We start from the raw sequence: 25,905 nt of genomic DNA, 5'->3' as shown, positions 1-25,905 counted from the left end.
GCTATCACCCCATGGTGGGATTGTGCATCATTTTAATTTTGTGTTTTTCTAAATCTTCAAAATCTGCAAATTTGGAACTAGAGAGATGATGGTCGCACAATATTGTGAAGGTACTAGATGCTACTATACCGTCCATTTCAGAACGTTAGTTCTATATTATGTAAGTGTCCCCTCATTTAAAAACGTTAGTTCTATATTATGTGAGTGTCGCCTCATCTAAAAACGTTCTATATTATGTGAGTGTCGCCTCATTTAAAAACCTTCAATACGCTCACGATTTTATAGTCATTCCTTAAACTGTGATTTGAAGAGAGAAGTACAGAGATCAAGGCTCAGGGGCCGCGGGGTCGGGTGATGCTCGGCTCCGCGCATTTGTCCAAGTCGTAACGAAAGCCGCCAACCTGCAGTGCACTCCTCCGACCACGAGGGGTCAATGCAAAGCTCTCGCGTTCCCTACATTAAGGCGAACACCGCCTCTTACGTCTTGGAAGCGCGTGTGCGTGGGGCGTAGCTAAGGACGGAAGCTCGGCCGGCACGATCGCCACCCACCTCAGCCTAACCGGGCAGCGCCTTCCGGGCTCTGCTCTTCGTGACCCAGCGCCCCAGTTCTTGCCCGTCCTTGCAGTCCCACCCCACACTCAGCCTTGTGTTCCTCGAGCCGGTCTCCGACTTCCATTTCCCACCCTAAACCGCCTGCTGGGTCTGTTCCCGCTCGGTTGTCCTCGCCCTGCTGTGCCGAGGGTCCCGTCAGCCTCGACCCCATGGCGCTGCAGGCGCTGCAGAGCTCGGGGGTGACCTTCCGCAGGATCCTGTCTCACTTCCCCGAGGAGCTGAGTCTGGCTTTCGCCTACGGCTCTGGGGTGTACCGCCAGGCAGGGCCCAATTCAGACCAGAAGGTGAGCCCAATCCCGCAGCCCGGCCCCTCCCCGGACAGCCGCCGTCAGCCCCTGACAGCCCCACAACGGGGAGCTGACCGTTCTCACGAGTCCCATTTTGCCCTCGATTCCTTCAGAGCTGGAGAGCTGCCTGTCCGCTCTGCACACTCCACATGTCAACTAGCAGAGTGAACCTTAGGCCTGCGTTCCTAATAACGAGGGCGCGAGTTGAAGGCAGTTATGAGGGATACTTAGGAATCCACGTGGGTCTAGAGCAGGAGAAACAATTAGGCAGGGGGAAAAGCCGCTGCAGGGGCAAGTGGAAGAAAAGAAAAAATCGTTATCACTTTCTAGTTCGGTGTTTTCAGTCGGCTGGACATCGGAATTTTCTGGGGAACTTTTCGGAAAATCCTAATGCTCGGGCTCCGTCGATGGAGATTCTGATTTAATTGGTTTGGAATGAGGCCTGGGCTTCAGGAATTTAAGAAACGTCCTAAGTGATTCTAATGAGCAGCCAAGTTTGTTGAGAGTCACCTCTATAACTGTGGGAGAAAATGCAAAATGATTTGACTTCAGAAAGTTGCGGACTGGTTGTAGGGCCAGGGCAGGTACAGTGAAAGTAACTAACAGCAAAAGTTAGTGCGTGACCAGTATATTTACCGTCGCTCAGCACATTTAACAAGGGTCTGTTTGAGACTAGGCATTGTTACTCTTCAGAGTTAGGTCAGTGCAGCCTCAGTAAGCGTACAGTTTTCTTTGTTATTTGCAGAATTCAGTGTGCAGGTTTTAATTGGGACCCCCGCATCTGCATACTTGGCTGTAGTCTGTCTTATGATTAACATTCTGCCTGTTCATTTCCTGGTGAGGCCATCTATGCTGTTGCTTGGATTTCCTCTGTTTCCCACTTACGCTACTATTTAATATTTTTATTTAAACTGGCAGCATATGTGAAATTATAGGTTATTATAGACTACTTTTTTTCCAATATACCTTAACATAATTACACATTTTTTAAAAATATGTTGATCCCATACCCCCCTTGCCACCAAATCTTAAGTGTCCCAGTGGTCTGTGAGTCACCCGGTGGGAAACACAGAGCAGGCCTTAGCCTCCTGATGGCCACCTCTTCATTCTTCCATGGAAGTTTTCCTTTGAGTAGACCTGGAATTCCCTGCAAGAAAAGGTCCTTCCTTCCCTTTCCCTCACTTTCGATTCCCTACATTCAAGTGAACAAGTCTTGTAGATTCCAACGCCTAAATCTCTCTCACATCAATCCTCACCCTTAGTGCCTTAGCTAATATAACTTCATTTCTCACCTTGAATCCTGCCATGGCTTCAGATCTAGTTTTCCCCACCCCCTTAGTCTCTCTCCAGTCAGCTCTTCTGCAGGAAAATTTTCTAGCATGGCAAACAGCTTCCCTTTCTGATCTCATCTCCCACGGCATAAATGTGATCTATTTCAGTCGTATCAAACTGCAGCTTCCAGAACATGCTGGCTCCCATATCCACAGAGCGCTTTCCTCCAACATGACTCCCTACCCTTCCTTCCTTGTGCCTCCCCCAGTGCTTCCAGCAAGCCTGTTTAGCCCACATGTCCTTCAAGACTCAGATATGTCATCTCTAGGAGAATGTCTCCCTCCTGTGCTCCTGATTTGATCCCCATTCTGAGTGCAGTTAGTACATTTTACATTCCTCTATCAAGTCAATTTAGTGATAATTTGTTTATTCTCTCCAGTAGACTCCAAGCTCTTTTCTTCTACCCTATGGCCTGTCAGAGCTTATTATAAGTAACCAATGAGTGGTTGGTGAATCAGTAAGAGATAAAATGACCTCCTTCCTTTTGTATAATATTTCAGAGTTTATCCAAATGGTGTTAATTTGATCTGGAAAAAAAGGGGAGTACATTTAGTTGTATTTGTGGAAGGCAGTGTAGTGCAGTGGTTCAGCACACACAATTTAGAGCCAGACTACTCAGGTCTGCCACTCACAAGCTGTGTGTCCTTGGGGAAAGAGCATCCCCTGTGCCTTGGTTTCCTATAAAATTGAAATAATAAGGCCAGATGTGGTGGCTTATGCCAGTAATCCCAGCACTTTGGGAGACTGAGATGGGCGGATCATGAGGTCAGGAGTTCAAGACCAGCCTGACCAATATGGTGAAACCCTGACTCTACTAAAAATACAAAAATTAGCCAGGCATGGTGGCGTGCACCTGTAATCCCAGCTACTCAGGAGACTGAGGCAGGAGAATCACTTGAATCCAGGAGGTAGAGGTTGCAGTGGGCCGAGATCGTGCCGTTGCACTCCAGCATGGGTGACAGAGGGGAACTCTGTTTAAAAAAAAAAAAAAGGAGATAATAGCAGCAGTAGCTACCTTGTAGGGTTTTGTTGAGGATAAAATGAGTTACTACATATATTATCCATAAAGCGTTTAAAGAATGCTGGCCCAACAATACATGTTAAAGAAGTCTTTATTATTATTGCATTGATGAAAACAAAGCTCAGATTAGTTCCAGAGACTCACTTACTTTTCTGATGACAGCACCAGGCCCTCTGACTATTGATCATAATTCCATAGTGTGTTAGAACTTTCCATGCTGTCTCACTGTCTTTCTAGGAATTAATACTGAAATTGTTCTCTTTTCTTCACAGAACGCTATGCTGGACTTCGTGTTCACAGTAGATGATCCTGTTGCATGGCATTCAAAGAACCTGAAGAAAAATTGGAACCACTATTCTTTCCTAAAAGTTTTAGGACCCAAGATTATCACATCCATCCAGAATAACTATGGCGCTGGAGTGTACTACAATTCATTGATCATGTGTGATGGTAGGGTAAGTGACTGCTGGCCTTTGCCTTAACTTAGCTGGTTATTAACCTGGATTATTAGAATGCCAGCTAAATATGTATGCTCTTATAGTCAGGAAACATTCACACTCCTGCTGGACATCTAGGTACAGAGCAGTGACTGGAGTCCTTCCTCATCTCTCATTAACTGTGATTGCAGTGTGAGGAGGTGGTTGGGTGTGACTGACTTTATTTATTTTTTGAGATGGAGCTTCGTTCTTCTCGCCCAGGCTGGAGTGCAGAGGAGGTGGTTGGGTGTGACTGACTTTATTTATTTTTTGAGATGGAGCTTCGTTCTTCTCGCCCAGGCTGGAGTGCAGTGGCGCGATTTCTGCTTACTGCAACCTCTGCCTTGTGGGTTCAAGTGATTTCTCCTGCCTCCCAGTTAGCTGGGATTACAGGGGTGTGCCACCATGCCCAGCTAATTTTTGTGTTTTCAGTAGAGATAGGGTTTCACCATGTTGGCCAGGCTGGTCTCGAACTTCTGACCTCAGGTGACCCACCCGCCTTGGCCTCCCAAAGTGCTGGGATTATAGGTGTGAGCCACTGAGCCTGGCCAGACTAACTTCATTTTTTTTTGTCTTTGGCCAGGTGGTTCTCAAGTATAATGTGCATCAGAATCCCCTAGAGTGTGCGCCTGTTGGACACAGAGATTGCTGGGCCCCACCCCCAGAGTTCTGATCACTAGGTCTGGGGTGGAGCATGAAGATTTGCATCTCTTCACAAGCTTCCAAACAGTGTTGAATCTGCTGGTCTAGAACTACTAGTCTGGTCAGTGGGAGGAATAGGCAGGCCAATTTAGGGTCAGGTTGGAGATTGATTTTATCTAGAAGGAGGGGCAGACACCCCCAGGAAGAAGTTGGAAGTGAAGAGGATATCACAGGTGATTAGAAGCATGTGGTGCCAGGTGATAGACAGGAACCTCCTGGTGCCAGCAGATGGGTGGAATTTGACAGTGGGGTGTTGGAGAGCAGGTAAGTTGCATGGATTCCTGCTTATGGTCATTTGACAGCAGAAACTTTGCTGAACTCTTAATGGCTGAGGCATCTCAGTCTCTAAGAGAGCTGTCAAGAGTTCAGCACAACCCCAGCCTGCCAGGACCAGTAGGGGTCTAAATCAGATGCTTCCTAGAGCTTCCCTGGGCCAGGGATGACATATGGATTCCACTTGCTGTGCCAGCTCTGCCACTGATTGCTCAGAGCAGTCAAACTTTGACAGGCATCGAACCACCTGGGGATTCCATTAAATGCAGATCCTGACTCAGTCTGGGATGGAACCTGAGAGTCTGCTTTTTTTTTTTTTTTTCGAAAGAGAGTCTGGCTGTGTCACCCAGCTGGAATGCAGTGGTGTCATCTTGGCTCACTGCAGCCTCTGCCTCCTGAGCTCAAGCCGTCCTCCCACCTCAGCCTTCCGAGTAGCTAGGACTACAGGTATGTGCCACTATGCCTGGTTAGTGTTTGTATTTTTTTGTAGAGACAGGGTTTTGCCATGTTGCCCAGGCTGGTTTCAAAACTCCTTACCCCAAACAATCCACCCACTTTGGCCTCCCAAAGTACTGGGATTACAGTATGAGCTGCCATGCCCAGCCAAGATTCTGCATTTTTTATAAGTTCCCAGGTGATGCCGATGCCACTGGTTAAAGGACCATGCTTTAAAGGGCAGGAGGTTGGAGTACTGACTTGAGAAGGATTTGAAGGTCTGTCTGAACTTGGCTGAGAAGTGACTGTTGTGATTGACTGGTGATATCTGCATACCTCTTGGCCCATGTATTTGCTTTTCTGGTTGAGGTCCAACCTTGCTCCGCTGCATTTTGCAGTTGAGGAAACTGAAGTTCAAAGAGAGAAATGACTTCCATAAGGTCGCACAGCTAGTTAGCGACAGGTCGCCTGACTTCCAGGCTTGTGGTGTTTCCGTTACTTCCCAGTAACTTGCTAGAAGGGCTTTTTGGGGTGCTGCTGCTGGAGTTGGGGAAAAAAGGCTGACACTCAGCACAGCCTTCTACATCCACTTGAGTCATGCAGAACACTTAGCTTTGTTGTTTCTCCACAGTTAATATGATGTGGAGCCTATCTCTAATTAGTAATTTTCAAGCAATATTATAAGTTATAGTAACCAGATGTTTGGGCATAATTATATGCCAAAATACTATACTTTTTAATTGACTTTTTTTTTTTTTTTTTTTATTTTTTAAGACAGAGTCTTGCTCTGTCGCCAGGCTGGAGTGCAGTGGCACGATCTCAGCTCACGGCAACCTCCAGCTCACGGCACCTCCAACTCCCTGGTTCAAGTGATTCTCTTGCCCCAGCCTCCTGAGTAGCTGGGATTACAGGCATGCAGCACTATGTCCAGCTAATTTTTGTATTTTTAGTAGGGACAGGGTTTCACCATGTTGGCCAGGATGGTCTCGATCTCCTGACCCCGAGATCTGCCCGCCTTGGCCTCCCAAAGTACTGGGATTACAGGCGTGAGCCACTGCGCCCAGTCTAATTGACACTTTAGCTGCTTTTTGTATATTTGCAGCCTGAGAAAGCTATTTGGATACTGAAGTTCAGCAAAGTGGGTCTAAAGATACTTGTTTATGCAAATGGGACTTTGTAACCTGGGAAATCTACATTCAGGATTTATACAAATTATTATTGAAATAGGCTTAACTGGCCAGGCACAGCAGCTCATGCCTATAATCCTAGCACTTTGGGAGGCCAGGGTGGGTGGATCACTTGAGCCCAGGAGTTCAAGACCAGCCTGGGCAATAAGGTGAAACTCTGTCTCTACAAAAAATACAAAAATTAACCAGGCATGATGGTGCGTGCTTGTAGTTCCAGCTACTCCACAGATTGAGGTGGGAGGATCACTGGAGCCCAGGGAGTTCAGGGCTGCATTGAGCCAAAATCATGCCGCTGCACTCCCGCGTGGGCGATAGAGTAAGACTCTGTCTCAAAAACAAACAAAAAAAAGAATAGAAATGGGCTCAACTATAATTTCATGTGTTTAGCGTGAATAAAGAAGTTTTGGTTTTGGATGTTGCTTTGTAATTATAAAAGTGTTTGAAATAGTCGGTAGCAAAAGAGAAATTCACTATGTAAAAGGATGTCAGTGAAAACTTTTAATTAAAGGAAAATTTCTTGTACTTTGTAACGAAAAGAGCATTGGAAGACCAGACTGAAATTCTGGGACCTAGTTTTAACTCTGTTACTGCTGGTACCACCTTGAACATGTCATTTGTTCTCTCTGGGCTTCAGGTTTTCTATTTCTGAAATGACGAACATGAACTACATCATCACTTCTCAAACTGTCTTTGGGGAGAAACCAGGTTTTTTTACTCCCAATCCATTGAGGACCAGTACTAGATAGCATCTAAGAGCCATTCCATCTTTAACATAACATGGACCTAAGTTGAAATAGTGGTCACCTTATAATTGCCTGATGGGTTCTTCCTGCGGTTGACTGGCACTACTGTAATATTGCAGTAAAGAGTTTAATTAGGCCGGGCACGGTGGCTTATGCCTGTAATCCCAGAACTTTGGGAGGCCAAGGAGGGTGGATCACCTGAGGTCGGGAGTTCGACCTGGCCAACATGACAAAACCTTGTCTCTACTAAAAATATAAAAATTAGCTGTGCATGTTGGTGCACACCTGTAATCTCAGCTACTTGGAGGCTGAGGTGCAAGAATGGCTTGAACCCAGGAGGCAGAGGTTGCAGTGAACTGAGATTGCGCCACTGCACTCCAGCCTGGGTGACAGAGTAAGAAAAAAAAAAAAGAGTTAAATTAACATTAATGTGAGGCCAGCCACACAGGAGAACTGGCATTGTTACTCAAATCATTCTTCCTGAAAGCTCGAAAGTTAGGGTTTTTGAAGAATAGTTTGGTGTAGGGGACTAGGGAATAGGTGCTGCTGATTGGTTGGGGATGCAATCATGCAGGTGTGGAAAACAGTCCTCATGGGCCGAGTGGGCCTTTTGGTGGCAGAAGGGCAACAGAACCAATTGAGTCATGAGTCATGGGTCTGGGTGGGATCAGTTGGTTGTCAGAATGCAAAAGTCTGAAAAATACCTCAAAAGACGAATCTTAAGTTCTACAGTAGTGATGTTATCTATAGGATCAGTTGGGGAAGTCACAAGTCTTACGAACTCCGGACACCTGACTCCTGAGCAGTAAGAGATCATAGAAACTATGCCAACATTTTTGCAGAATTCAGACCTTTCTCATAGTCCTAATCTTGTGGACTTTCATTAGTTTTACAAAGGTAACTTCAGCTCTGGACTGGAGAGGGGAACAGTTTTAGGGAGGAACGATTATCATCCTTGCTTCAAAATTAAACTATAAACTATGTTCCTCCCTTGGTTAGCTTGGCCTATGCCCAGGCATGAGCTTGGATAGCCAGCCTGTGAGGCTGGCAGCAAGATGGAGTCAGCCATACGAGACTTCTCTCACTGTTATAATCTTCTGAATGCAGTTGCAACCTCACCTCACATACCTTAGAGACTAAGTCAGTCTTGGACACTAAAACCTCTCAAAGGTTTTGGTGGAGATGTATGTTTTCGCAAAGCAGGCATTTTGAGTGGCTTTGTAACCAAGGTACTGCTCTAGTCAAAAATGTTATGTTTCCTTATATTTCTACTTGTATAAGCCAAAACAGGGTATTTTACTCCTTTTTGTGCCCATTTCTTTTTTCCTTCAGCTTATCAAATATGGAGTTATTAGCACCAGTATTCTGATTGAAGATCTCCTCAACTGGAATAATTTATACATTGCTGGACGACTCCAAAAACCGGTGAGTGTTTTAAGGCTGCACAGTTCAGGCTGCCTTTCCTCTCTCAGCCTAACCTTACTTTGATCATTGTGATTGCAATGAGATGGAACTGTGGAAATAGAAACGAGTTTCTGACTCTTTCTACTTCCTATAAAATTTATTGCCAAGTAATATCCACATATTCTCTTGTGATATGATATAAGAAGAAATGTGTTTGGTTTTTCTCCTTGGGCTCCTAGTTCAGAGGTCCTAAAACTCTTGGAATATTTCAGTGATGGGGATGAGAGTGTCTTTTATTATTGGTAACAAGTCCCTTTAAACTGTACCTGAGTTTATAGTAATAAAGTGACTCTTGATGGGCCCCTAGATAGATTCAGGATAGGGCTGGCTGCCAGGGAGCCAGCCATGTGAGGAGAGGCTGGAGCTTTCAGGCCCCCACTCCCACCTTGATGGAGGGGAGAAAGGCTGGAGATTGGGCCAATCACCAATGGCCAATGATTTAATTAGTCATGCATAGGCAGTGGAACCTCCATTTAAAAAAACCTGTAAACAAAGGGGTACTGAGGACTTCTCGGTTGGTGAGAACATCATGGTGCTCGGAGGGTGGTGTGCCCAGAGAAGTAGTGGAGCTCCACACCCTTCCACAGCCCCGTATCTTGCCAAGCATCTCTTCCATTTGGCAGTTCCTGAGTTGTGTCCTTTGTAATAACCAGGTACATGCAAGTAAAGTGCCTCCTCGGCTGGGCACAGTGGTCCACTCCTGTAATCCCAGCACTTTGGGAGGCCGAGGTGGGCGGATCATTTGAGGTCAAGAGTTCAAGACCAGCCTGGCCAACATGATGAAACCCTGTCTTTACTAAAAATACAAAAACGTTAGCTGGGTGTGATGGCACATACCTGCAATCCCAGCTATAGCTGCTGGGGAAGCTGAGGCAGGAGAATAACATGAACCTGGGAGGCGGAAGTTGCAGTGAGCCGAGATCACGCCACTGCACTCCAGCCTGGGTGACAGAGTGAAACTCCAACAGCAACAAAAGGTGCCTTCCTGAGTTCTGTGAGCCATTCTAGCAAATTATGAAACCAGAGGAAAGGGGAATTAGCCCCACCCCTTTATAGTGAATGGTTAGAGTATGGGAGACCTGGACTTGTGATTGGCGTCTGAAGTGGGGAAGCCTTGTAAAACTGAGCCCATAACCTGTGGGATCTGACTGTAACTCCAGGTAGCTAGGGTCAGAATTGAATTTGGTTGTACAACACTCATTTAGTGTTTGGAAGGCTAGAGAATTGGTTGGCTGACACCCACATTTGGTGTCAGAAGTGCTGGGAGTAGAAGCCGAGTTGCAGTCCACCTTCCCTCCTGCTGTCCTCTCCCTCAAGATTCTCCAGTGACTGGATTGGGTGGCTGGGAACGTGCCCAGTGCCTCAGTGGAGCCTCTCTCAGCACTACCCAGTCACCTTGTCTCCTAGGACATGTACCCTGGGGCGACTGATGCATCCCAAGGGCAGTGCCTGGCTGGTGGGATCCTTCAGTAACTGCTGAGTAAATGAATGCACCAAAGTAGTCAATCCAAAGGGCTGGTATTCCCCATCCCTTTTATTCTCTTTCTGAGGCCAGTGGTGATGCCTTCTCTACTTTCTTAGCTCATTTGGGACACAGCTAGAGGAGGCTGTAGGGACTAGGCCTTTCCCTGGCTTTAGTAGAAACAGGAAGCAAACACAAAACAGGGAAAAAAAAAAGTGGGAGAGAACTTTTAACAAGTATTTGCAATATCAGCTTTCTTCTTTTTTTTTCTGTGTTCTGAGAAAGAGTCTTTTCATAGTTTCAGAAGTATGTTAAATAGTCACAGTTGCTAATCTCATACTTCCTACTATAAGGAAGATTTTCATTGTGCGTCAGAGGACCCCGGGCTCCACAAGAGGGCGACAGATTGTTCTTGAGTGTCTCCCCCAATAGTGAATTGCAGCTTCTCCTTCTGTAGCTATCTATGGGGAAAATGAGAGATTTCTATAGCCTTAGCTCACTGATTTCTATTATAAACATCTCTTTACTGATGTGCATGGGCTGTCAGGATCCTCCTGCCTTTCACCTGAGCTTACAGTTTCATAGTGTAGCTCCTTAAAATGTCCAGAAATACTTGATCCGGGCAGGGTTTATGTAAGTACAGTATATGCGTGTACAAATTTATCAAACTGTGTCCTTAAGATGTGTGCACTTCACTGTCACTAACTTTTACTTAATTAAAAACATTTTTAAAAGTCTAGAAATGATAGGCTTACTGAGATTTCATATCTATATAGATAAATTTCTCACTTCTAAGTTGGATATTAGATGACTAGTAAAGCTCATAATTAAGCAATTGGAAATTTGTAAATATTTTATTTCCAGAGTTTTTGTTGTTATTGTTTGTTTGCTTGTTTTACAAAATATGGGCCAGGCACAGTGGCTTATGCCTGTAATTCCAGCACTTTGGGAGGCTGAGGCAGGTAGATCACTTGAGGTCAGGAGTTCAAGACCAGTTTGGCCATCATGGTGAAACTCCATGTCTACCAAAAATTCAAAAATTAGCCAGGGAGGGTGGTGCACACTGGTAATCCCAGCTACTTCGGAGGCTGAGGCAGGAGAACCACTTGAACCCGGGAAACAAAGGTTGCAGACAGCGGAGATCATGCCACTGCACTCCAGCCTGGGTGACAAAACAAGACTGTGTCTGAAAACAAACAAACAAACAAAAACAAAGTATGTAGCTTGATGAGAAGAATAATGGGCATCAAATTAGAAGCCTTGGGTCATATTCAGTCCTGCCACCTACTAGTTGTTACATAAACTTGGGCATCTTGCTTTATCTTTCTGAATTTCAGTTAATTTATCTGTAGAATAAAGGTCCACAAAGGTATTTAAAGTTGGAAGCAGAGCTGGGTGCAATGGCTCATGTCTGTAATCCCAGCACTGTGGGAGGCTGAGGCAGACAGATCACTTGAGGCCAGGAGTTTGAGAACAGCCTGGACAACATGGCAAAACCCCATCTCTACTAAAAATGTAATAATAAGCTGGGCATTGTAGCATGCACCTGTAATCCCAACTACTTGGGAGGCTGAGGCACGAGAATCACTAGAACCTGGGAGGCAGAGGTTGCAGTAAGCCAAGCTCATGCCACTGCACTTTGCACTCCAGCCTAGGTGACAAAGCGAGACTCTGTCTCAAAAAAAAAAAAAAGGAGGAAGAATATTCGAAGCAGAGTAGGGACTCGGCCTTTCCCTGGGCTTTAGTAGAAACAGGAAACAAACACAAACACTTGCTAGGAAAAGCGCAAATGTTTTGATATCCCTGATAGACACTCAGGAAATGGTCTTTCCCTTCTCTCTGTGCCTTTGCTTATCTCAGTTATTTTGAAATAGAAATGAAATTGAATGTTAAAATGTTGTATTATTCTTTGTATTATACTTTATGCTTAGAATATTTAAAAAAAATTTTTAAGGCTTTAAGAACTTGAAATGCCATGATATCTCAGAATATAAGCACTGGAAATGACCTCAGGTTTTATCTAACTGTTATATTCTTATAAAACAAAAACAGCAAGACAAGTAGTAGCAGCCATGGTCATATCATGCAAAACTCTACATTTCTCAGCTGACTTGGAGAAGAAAATGTTACTGACAGCAATGAGTATCCCTAAGGCTTTTTATGCTTCTAGCACAAGAAAATTAGGGTATCATAAAATCATTTGAATGTGTTGAACATATACATTTTTTTAAATTGAAAATGATAAACAGGCAAATTAACTCTCTCGTCCCCCCTGCTCCCGATTTTCCACATGTGGAAATCACTGTTAAGCAGAAAAATGATTTTTAAACAAACTATTTGTACCTCTAGGTGGCAGCAAATATTAATCAGACTTGAACAAATCTAATGAAAGGGGTAGTATTTTGGATGATAAAGTTGGGTAAATACCTTAAGAAAGAATTATCAGAATATGAGTATGAATTTTTTATATTTATGTGTTTTAAAAGGAGTCACATTAAATTATGTTGTCTAAAGCTCCGGAATTCTCTTGTATCTTACAAATCGAAATAGAATTTCTCAGTCATTAGCAACTTAAGTCTAATATTTTCCCAAGTAAGAAACCATGGAATTTAAAGTGCTTAATATGGCATTGTGACCAATCTTTTTTTTAAGCCAAGAAACCTCTAAAGTAATAATTAATAGTTATTTCCCTAGTTAATGTAATTTTGGATTTTTGTATTTTACATTGTTTTTAGTGTATAGATAATTGTGCTTGAGTTTTTAAGGCATTTATATTGACATGCAGTGGTTTTTTTGCCACCTTGTTAAGAGGATTTTGATTTATTTTAATGCATTCATTGTAATATATTTTGCCTTTTAGTAATGTAGCTTTATTTTATTTTATCTTTATTTCTAAAACAGGGTGTTGCTTTGCCACCCAGGCCAAAGTGGAGTAGCATGAACATGGTTTACAGGAGCCTCAATCTCCCGGTCTCAGGCAATCCTCCCATCTCAGCCTCCTGAGTAGCTGGAACTATAGGCACGTGCCACCATGCCCAGCTAATGTTTATATTTTTTTGTGAAGATGGGGTTTTGCTGTGTTGCCCAGTCTTGAATTTGTAGGCTGAAGGGATCCACCTGCCTCAACCTCGGACTGAAGAGATCCACCTGCCTCAGCCTCTCAAAGTGCTAGGATTGCAAGCATGAGACCCCTTGTGTGGCCTATTTTTTAGTAATAACTTTATTGAAATAAAATTCACCTACCGAACAGTTCAACCATTTAAAGCGTACAATTCAATGGTTTTTACTATATTCACATAGTTCAACCATAACCATATTGTAGCTTTATTAATTTTTTGTGTGAATAGAAAAACCCCCAGTGGTATAAAAGATCCCTGAGCTAGGAGTTGAAAAACCTGGTTTACTAGTTTTGCCTCTGCCCTACTATAAGCAAATGTTTGGGCCGCTAGTGTTTGAAATCCACAGATTGAGTCATTTATTTCTTTATTCAAAAGGCAACTGTTTCTTCTCTGTGTATGCCAAAGGAATTTTTAAAAAGGACAAGCTCTTGCTTGTCCTCGAAGAGCCCAGAGTCCAACAGGTAGATAATAAGTAAGGTTTCATCCAGCTCTAGTGTTCAGTGTTTCTTCTTCATCCTTAAGCATTGACTATTTAGAAGAGTTTAACCTCCTGGTCATTTGGAATGGAAAAGTTCTGGTAGGTGGTTGAGTATTTGAATACTAGATAGGGCTGTGGTCTTTGTGATTAAAATTTCACTCTTTGCAATTCAAGTAGTCTCTCCTTGTGACAATTTTAGAGGAGCCCACATGTGACTTTCTCTTTTTTCCTCTCTTAAAATATACTCACAAATCTCTCCTTTGAAAGTCTCTTTAAGCAATACCCCTTTCTCTCCAGTAAAGATTTTCCTCCCTGGCAGTCGTGCTAATGTTATCTATGCAGTTCAGGTCGGGGCATTCCCAGTAAGATACAAACAGCTATTCACAAATCTGAGCACTTTCTTTTTTTCCCAGGCCTCTCTGGCAGTCTCCCAAGAGTTCACTGGCTTTTCACTCTGAACAACAAATAACAGTACTGCTGAGACAAGTTCATAGTTCACCTTTCGTTGAAGAACCAGATCAGCACAGTAGCAGACTCTTCTGAATTGACATTTTTCCTTTGAGTAAGGATGCTTTTATTTTTACTTTCTTAACCTTAAGTAGCAAACAGACCGCCTTCTTACAACCTAAGTGAAACAACCTCCTTGGAGAACAAGTGGTATTTTGTTAACCAGGAAAATTTCCCCAAAGTTAGTCTTTTCTTTGCATAGGTGAAGAATTATTGAGAAGGATGTGATGAATGGGGATGAAGAACAGGAATGTGGAAGTAGAGAGGCATCACAGAGTTGTGGAAAGAGCACTGGATGAATCCTGGTACTGGATCCTCACCCAGTTTGCCACTACTTCTCTTGGAGAAATCTTTTAACCCCACCAGGCCTAAGTTTTCTGTCAGTAAAATGAGGCAGTTGCCCTCCTAGATTAATAATTCAGTATGGAATACAGTCATCCCTTGGTGTCCATGGGGATTAGTTTCAGTACCCAACTCTGATATAAAATGGCCTAGTATTAGCATATAACCTATGCATATCCTCCTTCATATTTTAGCATCTCTAGATGACTGGTAATACCTAATACAGGGCTTACAAATCACATCGTTCACCTGCCTTCAATGTACTTGACACATGGTGGCAAATTCAACTTTTGCTTTTTGGAACTTTGTGGATTTTTTTTTTCCTGAATGTTTTCCATCTGTGATTGGTTGAATCCATGGGTGCAGAACCCACGGGTATGAAGAGCCAACTGTATAAGGTTTAGGAAAGTTATTCAAGGAATAAGCATAGGTTTTTTTATATGACCTTAAAATTTGTTTTAATCATCTTTCAGGATAAGTTAACTGCAATAGAATCCTAAATTAGTGCATGAGAATAATTTAAAATATTCAGAGCTAGATTGCCAAATATAAAGTTGTGATCCTGATTTTTGTTGTCAGCTCATTATGAACTGTAGGCAACTCATGTTCCTGGACTGGTCATGGGTTACTCTGCAGATGATTGCAGTAACACTAAACTCCCCCAAGTGCTGAAAGGCTTAATTAAGATCCATTAAGTCCTCAGAAATATAAGGGAGGAGGAGGTGATACTGAATCAAGTGGCTTATCTACCATATATGATATTTGTGTGTTATAATGTTCCCTTAGAAAAAAGTAGGGGAAAAAGGTAGAAGAATTTAGATTCTAAAGCTTAATTTATAAAATAGTAGTTACATGTTTCATAATACTGTTTTTTACAATTAGAAGAGAAGAAACTATACCTTGGGATACGGCAGCATTCTCCACTTTACTTGCTTTCTAATATTTATTTTGGAGTTTCTCATAGTGTATCTTTTATGTGCCATCTTAATTTTGTCAGAAATTATCTGTATTTGACAAATAAAAGGTAACTTATACCCTGTTTTCTAGAATAGATGGAAAATGTGTCTCGATAGTACCAAGTGGTTTAGAGATAGTAGATACATTTTAGATACGTATGGGAGTCCTTATTAGGGACTTCTAGACCGTTTCCTTTGTGTAGACGGTCAGTCAGAAACAGTGTGATGTTTTTAAAAGATTATGGTGGGAGTGTAAATTGGTGTAACCACTCTGAAGAGCGGTTTGACAGTATACGCCTTAGAGTAGTAATTGTCAAAGTGTCCCTGGGCATTACTTAAGAACTTGTCAGAAATGTGCATTTTTCAGGCCTCACCCAGGCCTACAGAGACAGAAACTCTGGGAGTTGGGCCCAGTACTACAGGTTTTAACGAGTCCTCCAGGTGATGCTAATGGTAGCTAAAGATGAGAATCCCTAGCCCAGAGAAGCTCTTGACTTGTACACTGAGAAACACACACAAGGAAGCTCATTTCACTGAAGGGTTTGTATGCAGTCACTCATTTGATCTTTCTAGCAACCTATGAGCTTGATTCTGTTATTTATCCCATTTTACTGATAAGGAATTATGCCCATAGCCACAAAAGAGATGAAGATGGGATTTGAACACATCTCTTAACTACAGTGCAGTCTTTTTTTTTTTTTTTTTTTTGAGACGGAGTTTCACTCATGTTACCCAGGCTGGAGTGCAATGGTGCGATCTCAGCTCACCGCAACCTCCGCCTCCTGGGTTCAGGCAATTCTCCTGCCTCAGCCTCCTGAGTAGCTGGGATTACAGGCACGCACCACCATGCGCAGCTAATGTTTTGTATTTTTAGTAGAGACGGGGTTTCACCATGTTGACCAGGATGGTCTAGATCTCTTGACCTCGTGATCCACCCGCCTCGGTCTCCCGAGAAGATCGGTATACAGGATTGAGCCACTGCGCCCGGCCCAGTGCAGCCTTTAAAAATCTCAGACGAGACTGGAGCTCTTAGTATTTTTTTTTTCTTTTCTTTTTGAGACAGGGTCTCACTGTGTCCTTTAGGTGGGACTGCAGTGTTGTGATCATGGCTCACTGCAGCCTCAACCACCTGGACTGAAACCGTCTTCCTACCTCAGCCTCCTGAGTACCTGGGAACCACACATGTGCATCCCTATGCCTGGCTAGGTTTTGGGGTTTCTTGTTTTTGTTTTCTAGAGATGGGGTCTCACTATGTTGCTCAGGCTGGTCTCTTGATCCCCCTGCTTTGGCCTCCCAAATTGCTGAGATTATAGGTATGAGCCACCAAACCTAAGTTACTGTTTGTATTTTAATGGATTTGCAGAAAGTCTCAAATGGCAGCTTCTGCTCTGTGTTGAGAAAAATTCTTCTTATCGAGCAAAGCAGTTGCTAGTATTCTAGACACTTCACGTTTATTATTGTAGTCAGTCTTTGTGACTGTTCTTTGATGCAAATCATTTGCCCAAACTCACATAGCTAGTAAGTATCTGAACGTGAGCCCTTATCTACCTCTAAAACCCATTCTTTTTCTACTGTAGCTAATTTTCTTTCATTTTTCCTTAGTCAAGTTCAAAATCAATGTAACTAGAAATCATGAAATAGAACATGAACTTCCTATGTTAGATATGGTTCAAGATTACAGATGAAGTCTAAATAAAGAGGTAAAATGCCTCTGTCAACTAAAAAATTAAGTGATGACAATGAGATTATAAAATTTAAAAATTAAGTTTGCAAAGGACTTTTACTCTTTTTCAAAACCTATGATGCGTTTCCTCATTTAAGAAGAGTATTTGGGTTTTTTTTTTTGGCATTTTGATCCTTTCCTGTGTCATGATTTCTTTGACTTTGGCATAAAACAAGGAGATTCTGGGATTACTATTAGAGGAACAATTTTGTGTCACCTGAACCCATATTCCAGGATCTTCAGTGGGAAGAGTTTGGGACAGTTCCAGTGCATGTGTAATACTGGAACAATACTTGAGCAATACTTCATGCTTGAGCAATACTTCATTTCTGAAATTTTTCTTTTCAATGTTCTGCTTCTTTCAGGTGAAAATTGTCACAATGAACGAGGATATAACTCTTAGATCAGCCCTTGACAGAAATCTAAAGAGTGCTGTGACCGCTGCTTTCCTCATGCTCCCGGAAAGCTTTTCTGAAGAAGACCTCTTCATAGAGATTGCCGGACTCTCCTATTCAGGTTAGTGTGGCTGCTGCCCAGATGTTCTGCAAGGAGATTTGTTGTCTGAAGGCTGCAGATATCCTGTTCTCACTCGGGACTGGAGCTGCTACAGTCTTAGTCGTAAATCGTATCACCTCATGCATGGTTCCTGCACTAACCTCCTGATTTGCCTCCCTGCCTCCCACATCCCTTCTCCACATTTCTGTGCTTATTGTCCCAGGGTACTTTTATTGTTAATTTTTATTTTGAAGTAATTTCAAATTTACAAAAAAAAAGTTTCAAGAATAATACAGAAAACTCTCTTACGCCCTTTTCCCAGATTTGACAGTTTTAACATTTCACCATATTTGTTTTCTCATTTCTCTATCAGTGGTTTTCAAACTTTAGCATGTGTCTGAAAAACCAGGAAGTCTCAGGTTAAAACACACACTCCTGGGCCCTACCCCAGACAACTGATTTAGCAGGATTGAGGTGGGGCCCATGAATTTGTATTTCTAGAAACAAGTTCCCAAGGGATGCTGATGCCCCTCCAGGGGTCCCAATTTGAGAACCATTGTTTTCTCCATATGTGTAAACAAACTATATTTTTTTCTAAACTGTTTGAGAGTAGTTCACACATATTATGTCCCTCTTAGGCCATGTACCGTACTTGAGTTTGTGTCTCCTAAGTATAAGGACATAGTCTTATATAACCATAGTACGTTCATCAAATTCAGGAAACTAAACACTGATACAATGCGTGTATCAAATTTATAATCCATATTTTAAATGTCAGGTGTCCCAAACTGAGGCAACTAGGAGGGTAGAGTCCCTGGCCCCTCACCCTTGCTGCAACCAGAGGAGCACCACATCTGTTTACTATAGTAAGGTTCCGTGTAAGATTTCATTTACGAAACAAGTGGTCTAGTTTTTTAAAGGTTTAAAAACCACCATCTTAAATAAATATCATCTTTCCCCATTTTTTAAGTATGAATCAAAGAACTTTATGCTCAGAGCATTGCAAAAGCAATGTTTACTTAGTCTCTGAATCCCAGTATAGACAGATAAGATTTCATGATAATTTAATGCCATAAGAGACCTTAGAGGTTTTATTCTTCCATCTTCTCAAAATTCATCTACTGTGACTGTATTTGCAACACTGGAGAGAAAGGCATGGAAGCAGCCTTGATCTCTGGGTGCTTCCAGCTTCACCTGGCAGCCTCCCTGCCTTCCAATAAAAGACATAGGGGAAAAGAGTGGCATGGCCTTGTGCCTGAATGAGCAGGCCACATGCACTGTGTGAGCAAAGGGAGTCACTTTATTAGAGTGATTCCCTCCCCATATTTCCCTGTGTAAAAAAGATGGAACAGAAGCCTTTTATGAAGGCTGACTTGGTGGGAGAAGATGCAGGACTGTTTTCTACTCGCCCCTACCACTACCAGTCCTCCATTTTTTCCCTTTGTAGTCAACATCATCGAAGCATTGGGTGGATTCTGGGAATTCCCTCTAAATCTGAACGTTGACTAAGGAAATTTACAAATGACCTGGCTGCTTTCACCTCTTTAAAGACTCTTAAGTTAGCCTTCAAGCTGCTACCAATCTTTAGCTGATTTTTGCTGGAACTAGACAAGACTAATGAGGGTAGAAAATGACATAGGTTCTGCAGGTAGATCTCTTTCATAGGTATGAGACCTACCCTAGGCAAAGTGTTGAAAGGCACATTTTCTTCCTTTATGCCAAATTTCATATTGTCCACTCATCTCATTTTTATTTATAACTTTGATATTGTCCATCTTTTTCTAGTTGAGAGATTTTATACACACACACACACACACACACACACACGTGTGTGTGTGTGTATGTGTGTGTATTATATATATGTACAGTCCCGAATCTGTGAAGTTCAACATTTCTCCTGGGATGGGGCAGGAGAAGGGACAGAGAAACCATATCTGTCCACGTTGTTAGACAAGCTTCTGCCAGTAATTGCTCAGGCAGAGGCGAGGTCTATTAGTATTACTTGTAGCAATAATAGTCCTTTACATTTTATATATTATTTAAGGACTACTTTGACTGCCCTGAGGTCAGTATTGTTATAAATGATGGGTGAGAAAAGAGTGGGTGAAGTATGAGAGGCTGCAAACTGGAAAGGAGAAAGCTTTGTGTTTATTTTTTATTATTTTTCCTCCACCCTTTCCTCTTTTTTTTCTTTTTTTTTAAGAAAGCTTTCTAACCCAGCCAGGTGTGGTGGCCCTGTAATCCCAGCAATTTGGGAGGCCAAGGCAGGCAGATCACTTTAGGTCAGGAGTTCAAGACCACCCTGGCTAACATGGCGAAACTCCATCTCTACTAAAAATATGAAAATTAGTCAGGTGTGGTGGTGCATGCCTGTAAGCCCAGCTACTTGCAAGGTGGAGGCGGAAGAATCACTTAAACCAGTGAGATGGAGGTTGCAGTGAGCTGAGATCATGCCAGTGCATTCCAGCTTGGGTGACACAGTGAGACTGTGTCTTGTGTCTAAAATACATAAATGTATATAAAGCTTGCTAACCCTTTAGTTTTTCTTAGAAGTCAGCATTTAAATGAACAGGAAAGGAGCACCAAATACATTTTAAAGGGTCACCTTGAACTTTGTTATGTAAGTATAAACTATTAAAATGGCTAATTTTAGGCAATGGTCCTGGTTTAATATTTATCAAGCAAATCAGCATCTTACACCCTAAAGAACTGCAGATGGAATTTCTTCTCAGTCACAGTGCAGTCACAGTGAGTCAGTGGTAGAGTTGAAAAACAACACATGTGAAAAAGGCAAGAAGGGTGTGAAAGAACATGGCGTGTTTAGCGAGGAAGCAGTAGATTGGTGTGACTGAAGTCTGTGGCTTAATGGCAGGGAAAATGGCATTTATTATTGGGTGCCAAGGACTACTCTCAGCACTTTAAATTTGATAACTAGTTTAATCCTCACAATAACCATTTGATTTAAATGCTGTGTCATTGCTGCATTTTACAGATGAGAAAACTGAGGCCCAGAGTGGTTCCCTGTCTAAGGTCACTCATTTGGTACATGGTGGACTAGTTTGAATACCAGCTTTCTAGAGGTATTTGAACCTTTCTTTTTTTGTTGTTTTATTTGATTTTTATTATTTTATTTCCTGAAATGCAAGCTTGAACCTTTCTGAACCCCCGGTTTTCTTATTTGTAAAACAGAAATAACTATCTCACAAAGAAATATTCAGTGAGATAATATATGTAATAGCTTCCAAAACTCTTTCTTTTTTTTTTTTTTTTTTTTTTTTGAGACAAGGTCTCATTCTGTTGCCCAGGCTAGAGTGCAGTGGTGAGATCACCACTCACTGCAGCCTCGACCTCTGGGGCCCAAGCAACCCTCCCACCTCAGACTCCCAAGTAGCTGGGACACCAGGTGCAAACCACCACACCTGGCTAATTTTGTTTATTTTGTGTAGAGACAAGGTCTCGCTATGTGCCTTGGGTGGTCTTGAACTCCTGACCTCAAACGATCCTCCCGCCTTGGGCTTCCAAAGTGCTAGGATTACAGGTGTGGGCCACTGCACGTGGCTGCCTCTAGCATCTTATCTCATTGATTGTCAGTGCTCAGAAAACGATTGCTGTTATTATTATTTTTATGTATTATTGTTGGTCACATAGGTTTTCCTCAGGTTGAGACACTTATTTGCTCAGTCATTCAGTGATTGATGGACACTTAGGCTAGCTGCATTTATCATTGTTTTAACAACATTGCTGTGAATCACTTTGTACAGATTACTTTGATTGGGGAAGGGGCAAAGGAGGCACTGACTTCTTTGGATGTGTTCTCCAGAGTGGAATTATGTTGTCACCTGTAAGAATTATAAAACTTGTTACACATTGACAAATAATACCTGTCAAAATTGCTGGGTGCTGTGGCTCACACCGGTAATCCAGCTTCCAGGCTGCAGTGAATTATGATCATGCCACTGCACTCCAGCTTGGGCAGTAGAGCCAGACCCTGTTTCTTAAATTAAAAAAAGAAAAAACATTAGCTGAGTATTTAGATAGATGGATTGAAACATGACAACCCCATTTCATCTGGCCAGTTAAGGACCTCAAGGTATGAAAAACACCTTCAGGCACTTTCCTATGAGAGACAGAATGGGTTTCTTTCATTGTGAGATTGTCTGAACACAGCCTCAGCTACTTCTAGGAATAAGACAAAGCAGTGAGGAAGTTGCCAGTTGAGTGATTCTTGAGGAAAGAAAGTAGTGATGAGTGCCAGCTCTCTAAAGTGTAAGGAAACATCCCCATTTCTGGGTTCTGGTAGAAGCCAGTAAAGAAGCATTTTCTCTGGAGTGGAAGCTAGTAAGATTTATTCCGTGGTGATGAAGCCATCTGAAAGTTGTTTTCATTTTGAGGATACTGATGCCCAGGCAAGCCACTTAACTTCTCTGGCCATCAGTATCCTCAAAATGAAAAAATGGGAGCAATAATAACTAGTTAAGTGGGTCACATAGCTTACAAGTGCCCAGCCAGCATTTGAACCCAGGTAGTCTTCATCCTGGAATGCTTCCTCTTAACCCTTTACTGTTCTACAAAAGGTCCGTGGTGGTGGACGTCACTCCTGGTTCACGCTTGGGTCACTCCTCCTCCAGGACCCACTGGGTCATACCTTCCCCTCCTCCCACCAGTAGGCCTTAGTTCTGGCTTATCATGGAGGCCTTTTCTGACCCCCGCTGTGACTCCATCACTCCCTGTGTCTTTCCCTGGTTTTGTTTTTCCCATAGCACTTTCCACAGTCTGCCACACTGTATCTTATTGTTGGTTGGTTGATCTTTGGTCTTTGTTCCACCACTGAGGATGTGGAGGGAAGGAATTTTTGTCTTGTTTTGCTCCTTCTCTTTGCATGCTTCCAGTAGTACCTGACCTGTACTAGGTGCTCAGTAAATATTTCATGAATGGATTATACTGCTTTGTTCCTGAACCAATATAGTGAACCTGAGTCCTCCCTATTGCTCCCTACTTTTGTGTTATCTAAAGTTGAGAAAAGAAATCCTGGGCGCAGTGGCTCATGCCTATAATCCCAACACTTTGGGAGGCCAAGGCGGGCAGCTCACTCGAGGTCAGGAGTTCGAGACCAATCTGGCCAACATGGCAAAACCCCCATCTCTACTAAAAATACAAAAATTAGCTGGGCATGGTGGCATGCACTTGTAATCCCAGCTACTAGGGAGGCTGAGGCAGGAGAATTGCTTGGATCCAGGAAGCAGAGGTTGCAGTGAGCTGAGATCGTACTGCACTCCAGTCTGGATGACAGAGTGAGGCTGTCACAAAAAAAAAAAAATTTTTAAAGTGAAAAGACAGCTAACAAAATGGAAGAAAATATTTAAAAATCATGTATCTGATAAGGGACTACTATCCAGAATATATAAAGAATTTTAAAAATACAATGAAAAGGCCGTGCGTGGTGGCTCACACCTGTAATCCCAACGCTTTGGGAGGCTAAGGTGGATGGATCACTTGAGGTCAGGAGTTCAAGACCAATCTAGCCAACATGGTGAAACACCATCTCTACTAAAAATACAAGAAATTAGCTGGGTGATGTGGCATGTGCCTGTAATCCCAGTTACTTGGGAGGCTGAGGTAGGAGAATAGCTTGACACCAGGAAGTGGAGGTTGCAGTGAGCCAAGATCATGCCATCGCACTCCAGCCTGAGCACCAGAGCAAGACTCTGTCTCAAAAACAAACAAACAAACAAAAAAACCAGAAAAGACAATCCAATTTAAAACAAGAGAAGGATTTGAATAGCCATTTCTTCAGAAAAGGTATCCAAATGGCCAGTAAGCACATGAAAAGTTGTTCACATCATAGGTGCTAGGGAAATGCCAATCCAAATCACAGAGACACCATTCTACACCTGCCACAATGGCTGTAGTAAAAAAGACAAGAACACATGTCGAGAATGTGGAGAAATTGGGACCCTCCTATATTGCTGATAGGATTGTAAAGTGGTACAGCTGCTTTGGAAAAAAATTTGGTGGTTCCTCCAAATGTTAAACACAGTTACCATATGACCCAGCAGTTCTACTCCTATATATCTACCTATGAGAAATGAAAACATATGTCCATACAAAAACTTGTACACAGTGGCATTATTCATAATGAATAGCCCAAAAGTAGAAACAGCACAAATGCTTTCAACCGACAAACGGACAAATAAAATTGGTGTATCTGTACAATGAATTATTATTTAACCACAAGCAGGAATGAAGTACTGATAAGTGCTACAGTGTAATGAACCTTGAAAACATTTTGCTAAAATCATAAAAATAACCCCACATAGTGTATGATTCAGTGTGTATAAAATGTCCAGAATAGGCAAATCTGTAGGGAGTAAGTAGATTAGATCCAGCCTGTATCTCCATTGTCTAGCATAGCTCCTGGTACTTTGTAGCCACCCAAATATTCACTGAACTGGGCAATGTTGCAATTCTGGCTGGGGATGGGGAGTAATCACTTAGGAGCATGGGGGTTTCTTGTGGGGAGGCTGGAGTACTCTAATATTAGATTGGAGAGATGATTGTACAACTTTGTAAATAGAATTTAAAATGCTTAATTATTTACTTTAATGGATGAATTACATGGTATGTGAATTATACCTGAAAAAACAGTCCTGAAAGTGAATTTTATTTTGCCATATCAATATCCAGTTTGGGCTATAGTCCTTAAACACTACTGCATAAAAACCTGCACAGAATTGATCTTTTTTTCATACCATTTGCTGCCTGAGGTAGGGCCTAAATCAAGGCAGGTTGAGTTCCCTTATCTGAAATGCTTGGGGCCAGAAGTGTTTTGGATTTTGGAATTTTTCAGATTTTGGAATGTTTGTACACATATAATGAAATATCTTGGGGACGGCCCAAGTCTATCATGAAGTTCATTTATGTTTCATAAACGCCTCATACACATCACCTGAAGGTGATTTTATATGATATTTTTAACCATATATGTTACCCACTGCATGAGGTCAGGTGTGGAATTTTCCACTTGTGTTATGCCACTGCTCAAAAGGTTTCAGGTTTGGGGACATTTTGCATTTCTAGTGTTAAGATTAGGGTTGCTCAGCCTGGATTTCCATTGCTTAGCACAGCTCCTGATATTTTGTATCCACTTTGTAGCCACTCAGATATTCACTCAACAGAAATGACAGCAGTCTTGCAATTAGTTTAAAGGGAGAAAACTTAGCTGGTAATTACTATCTTCAAGACCCAGTGCTCCTCCACCCTCCATCCTTTGCCCATGCTAGATACATATTATAAGTAGTATCTGCTTTACTACTTACAAAGCATTCTCTAATACCTTAACTTGGGGTTCCCTTGGGAACCCCCTGTTAGGAACCAGGACACACAGTGGGAGGTGAGTGGTGGGCAAGCTCTATTTGTATTTACAGCCAGTCTCCATCACTTGAATTACTGCCTGAGCTCTGCCTTCTGTCAGATCAGCAGCGGCATTAGATTCTCACAGGAGTGCAATCCCTATTTGAACTGCATATTTGAGGAATCTAGGTTGCAGGCTTTTCATGAGAATCTAATGCCTGATTTGTCACTCTCTCCCATCACCCCCAGAGGGACTGTCTAGTTGCAGGAAAATAATCTCAGGGCTCCCACTGATTCTACATTATGGTGAGTTGTATAATTCTTTCATGATATATTATAATGTATAATTATTTAATTATTACAATGTAATAATGACAAATAAAGTGCACAATAAATATAATGTGTAGCCGGGCACAGTGGCTCACGCCTTGGGAGGCCAGGGTGGGTGGATCATGAGGTCAGGAGTTCAAGACCAGTCTGGCCAAGACGGTGAAACCCTATCTCTACTAAAAATACAAAAATTAGCCAGGTGCAGTGGCAGGCACCTGTAATACCAGCTACTTGGGAGGCTGAGGCAGGAGAATCATTTGAACCTGGGGGTGGTGGTTGCAGTGAGCCAAGACTGTGCCACTGCACTACAGCCTGGATGACAAAGTGAGACTCCATCTCAAAAAAAAAAAAAAGAAAAAAGAAAAACTGGCTGTGGTGGCTCATGTCTATAATCCTAGCACTTTGGGAGGCTGAGGCAGGTGGATCACCTGAGGCCAGGAGTTCGAGACCAGCCTGACCAACATGGAGAAACTTAGCTGGGCATGGTGACACACGCCTGTAATTCTAGCTACTAGGGAGACTGAGGCAGGAGAATTGCTTGAACCCGGGAGGCAGAGGTTGCAGTGAGCCGAGATCACGCCATTGCACTCCAGCCTGGGCAACAAGAGCAA

The 25,905-nt window shown here is 42.6% G+C and overlaps 1 protein-coding gene across 8 annotated transcripts in view; it reads left to right on the top strand.

Annotated features, from left to right (window-relative positions):
• The first annotated feature begins 487 nt into the window (after nt 1-487).
• Nucleotides 488-25,905, top strand: part of TAMM41 (TAM41 mitochondrial translocator assembly and maintenance homolog) — a 59,379-nt gene continuing 33,961 nt past the window's right edge. For 7 of the 8 annotated variants that reach the window (XM_032262250.1, XM_032262248.1, XM_032262247.1 and 4 more), the window contains exons 1-4: nt 488-896; nt 3,525-3,707; nt 8,401-8,493; nt 17,485-17,635. In XM_032262250.1, coding sequence (XP_032118141.1) covers nt 762-896; nt 3,525-3,707; nt 8,401-8,493; nt 17,485-17,635 — 562 coding nt within the window. In that variant the 5' untranslated portion in view covers nt 488-761. Of the gene's footprint in view, nt 897-3,524; nt 3,708-8,400; nt 8,494-14,004; nt 14,154-17,484; nt 17,636-25,905 lie in introns of all 8 variants that reach the window. The other variant, XM_032262254.1, reaches the window with a different exon arrangement.

This window comes from Sapajus apella, unplaced genomic scaffold (assembly GCF_009761245.1).
Source record: "Sapajus apella isolate SASKATOON/1434 unplaced genomic scaffold, GSC_monkey_1.0 scaffold128, whole genome shotgun sequence".
Classification (NCBI taxonomy): Eukaryota; Metazoa; Chordata; class Mammalia; order Primates; family Cebidae; genus Sapajus; species Sapajus apella.
Note: the sequence above shows the minus strand (reverse complement) of the source record. Positions and strands in the feature narration are given on the sequence as shown.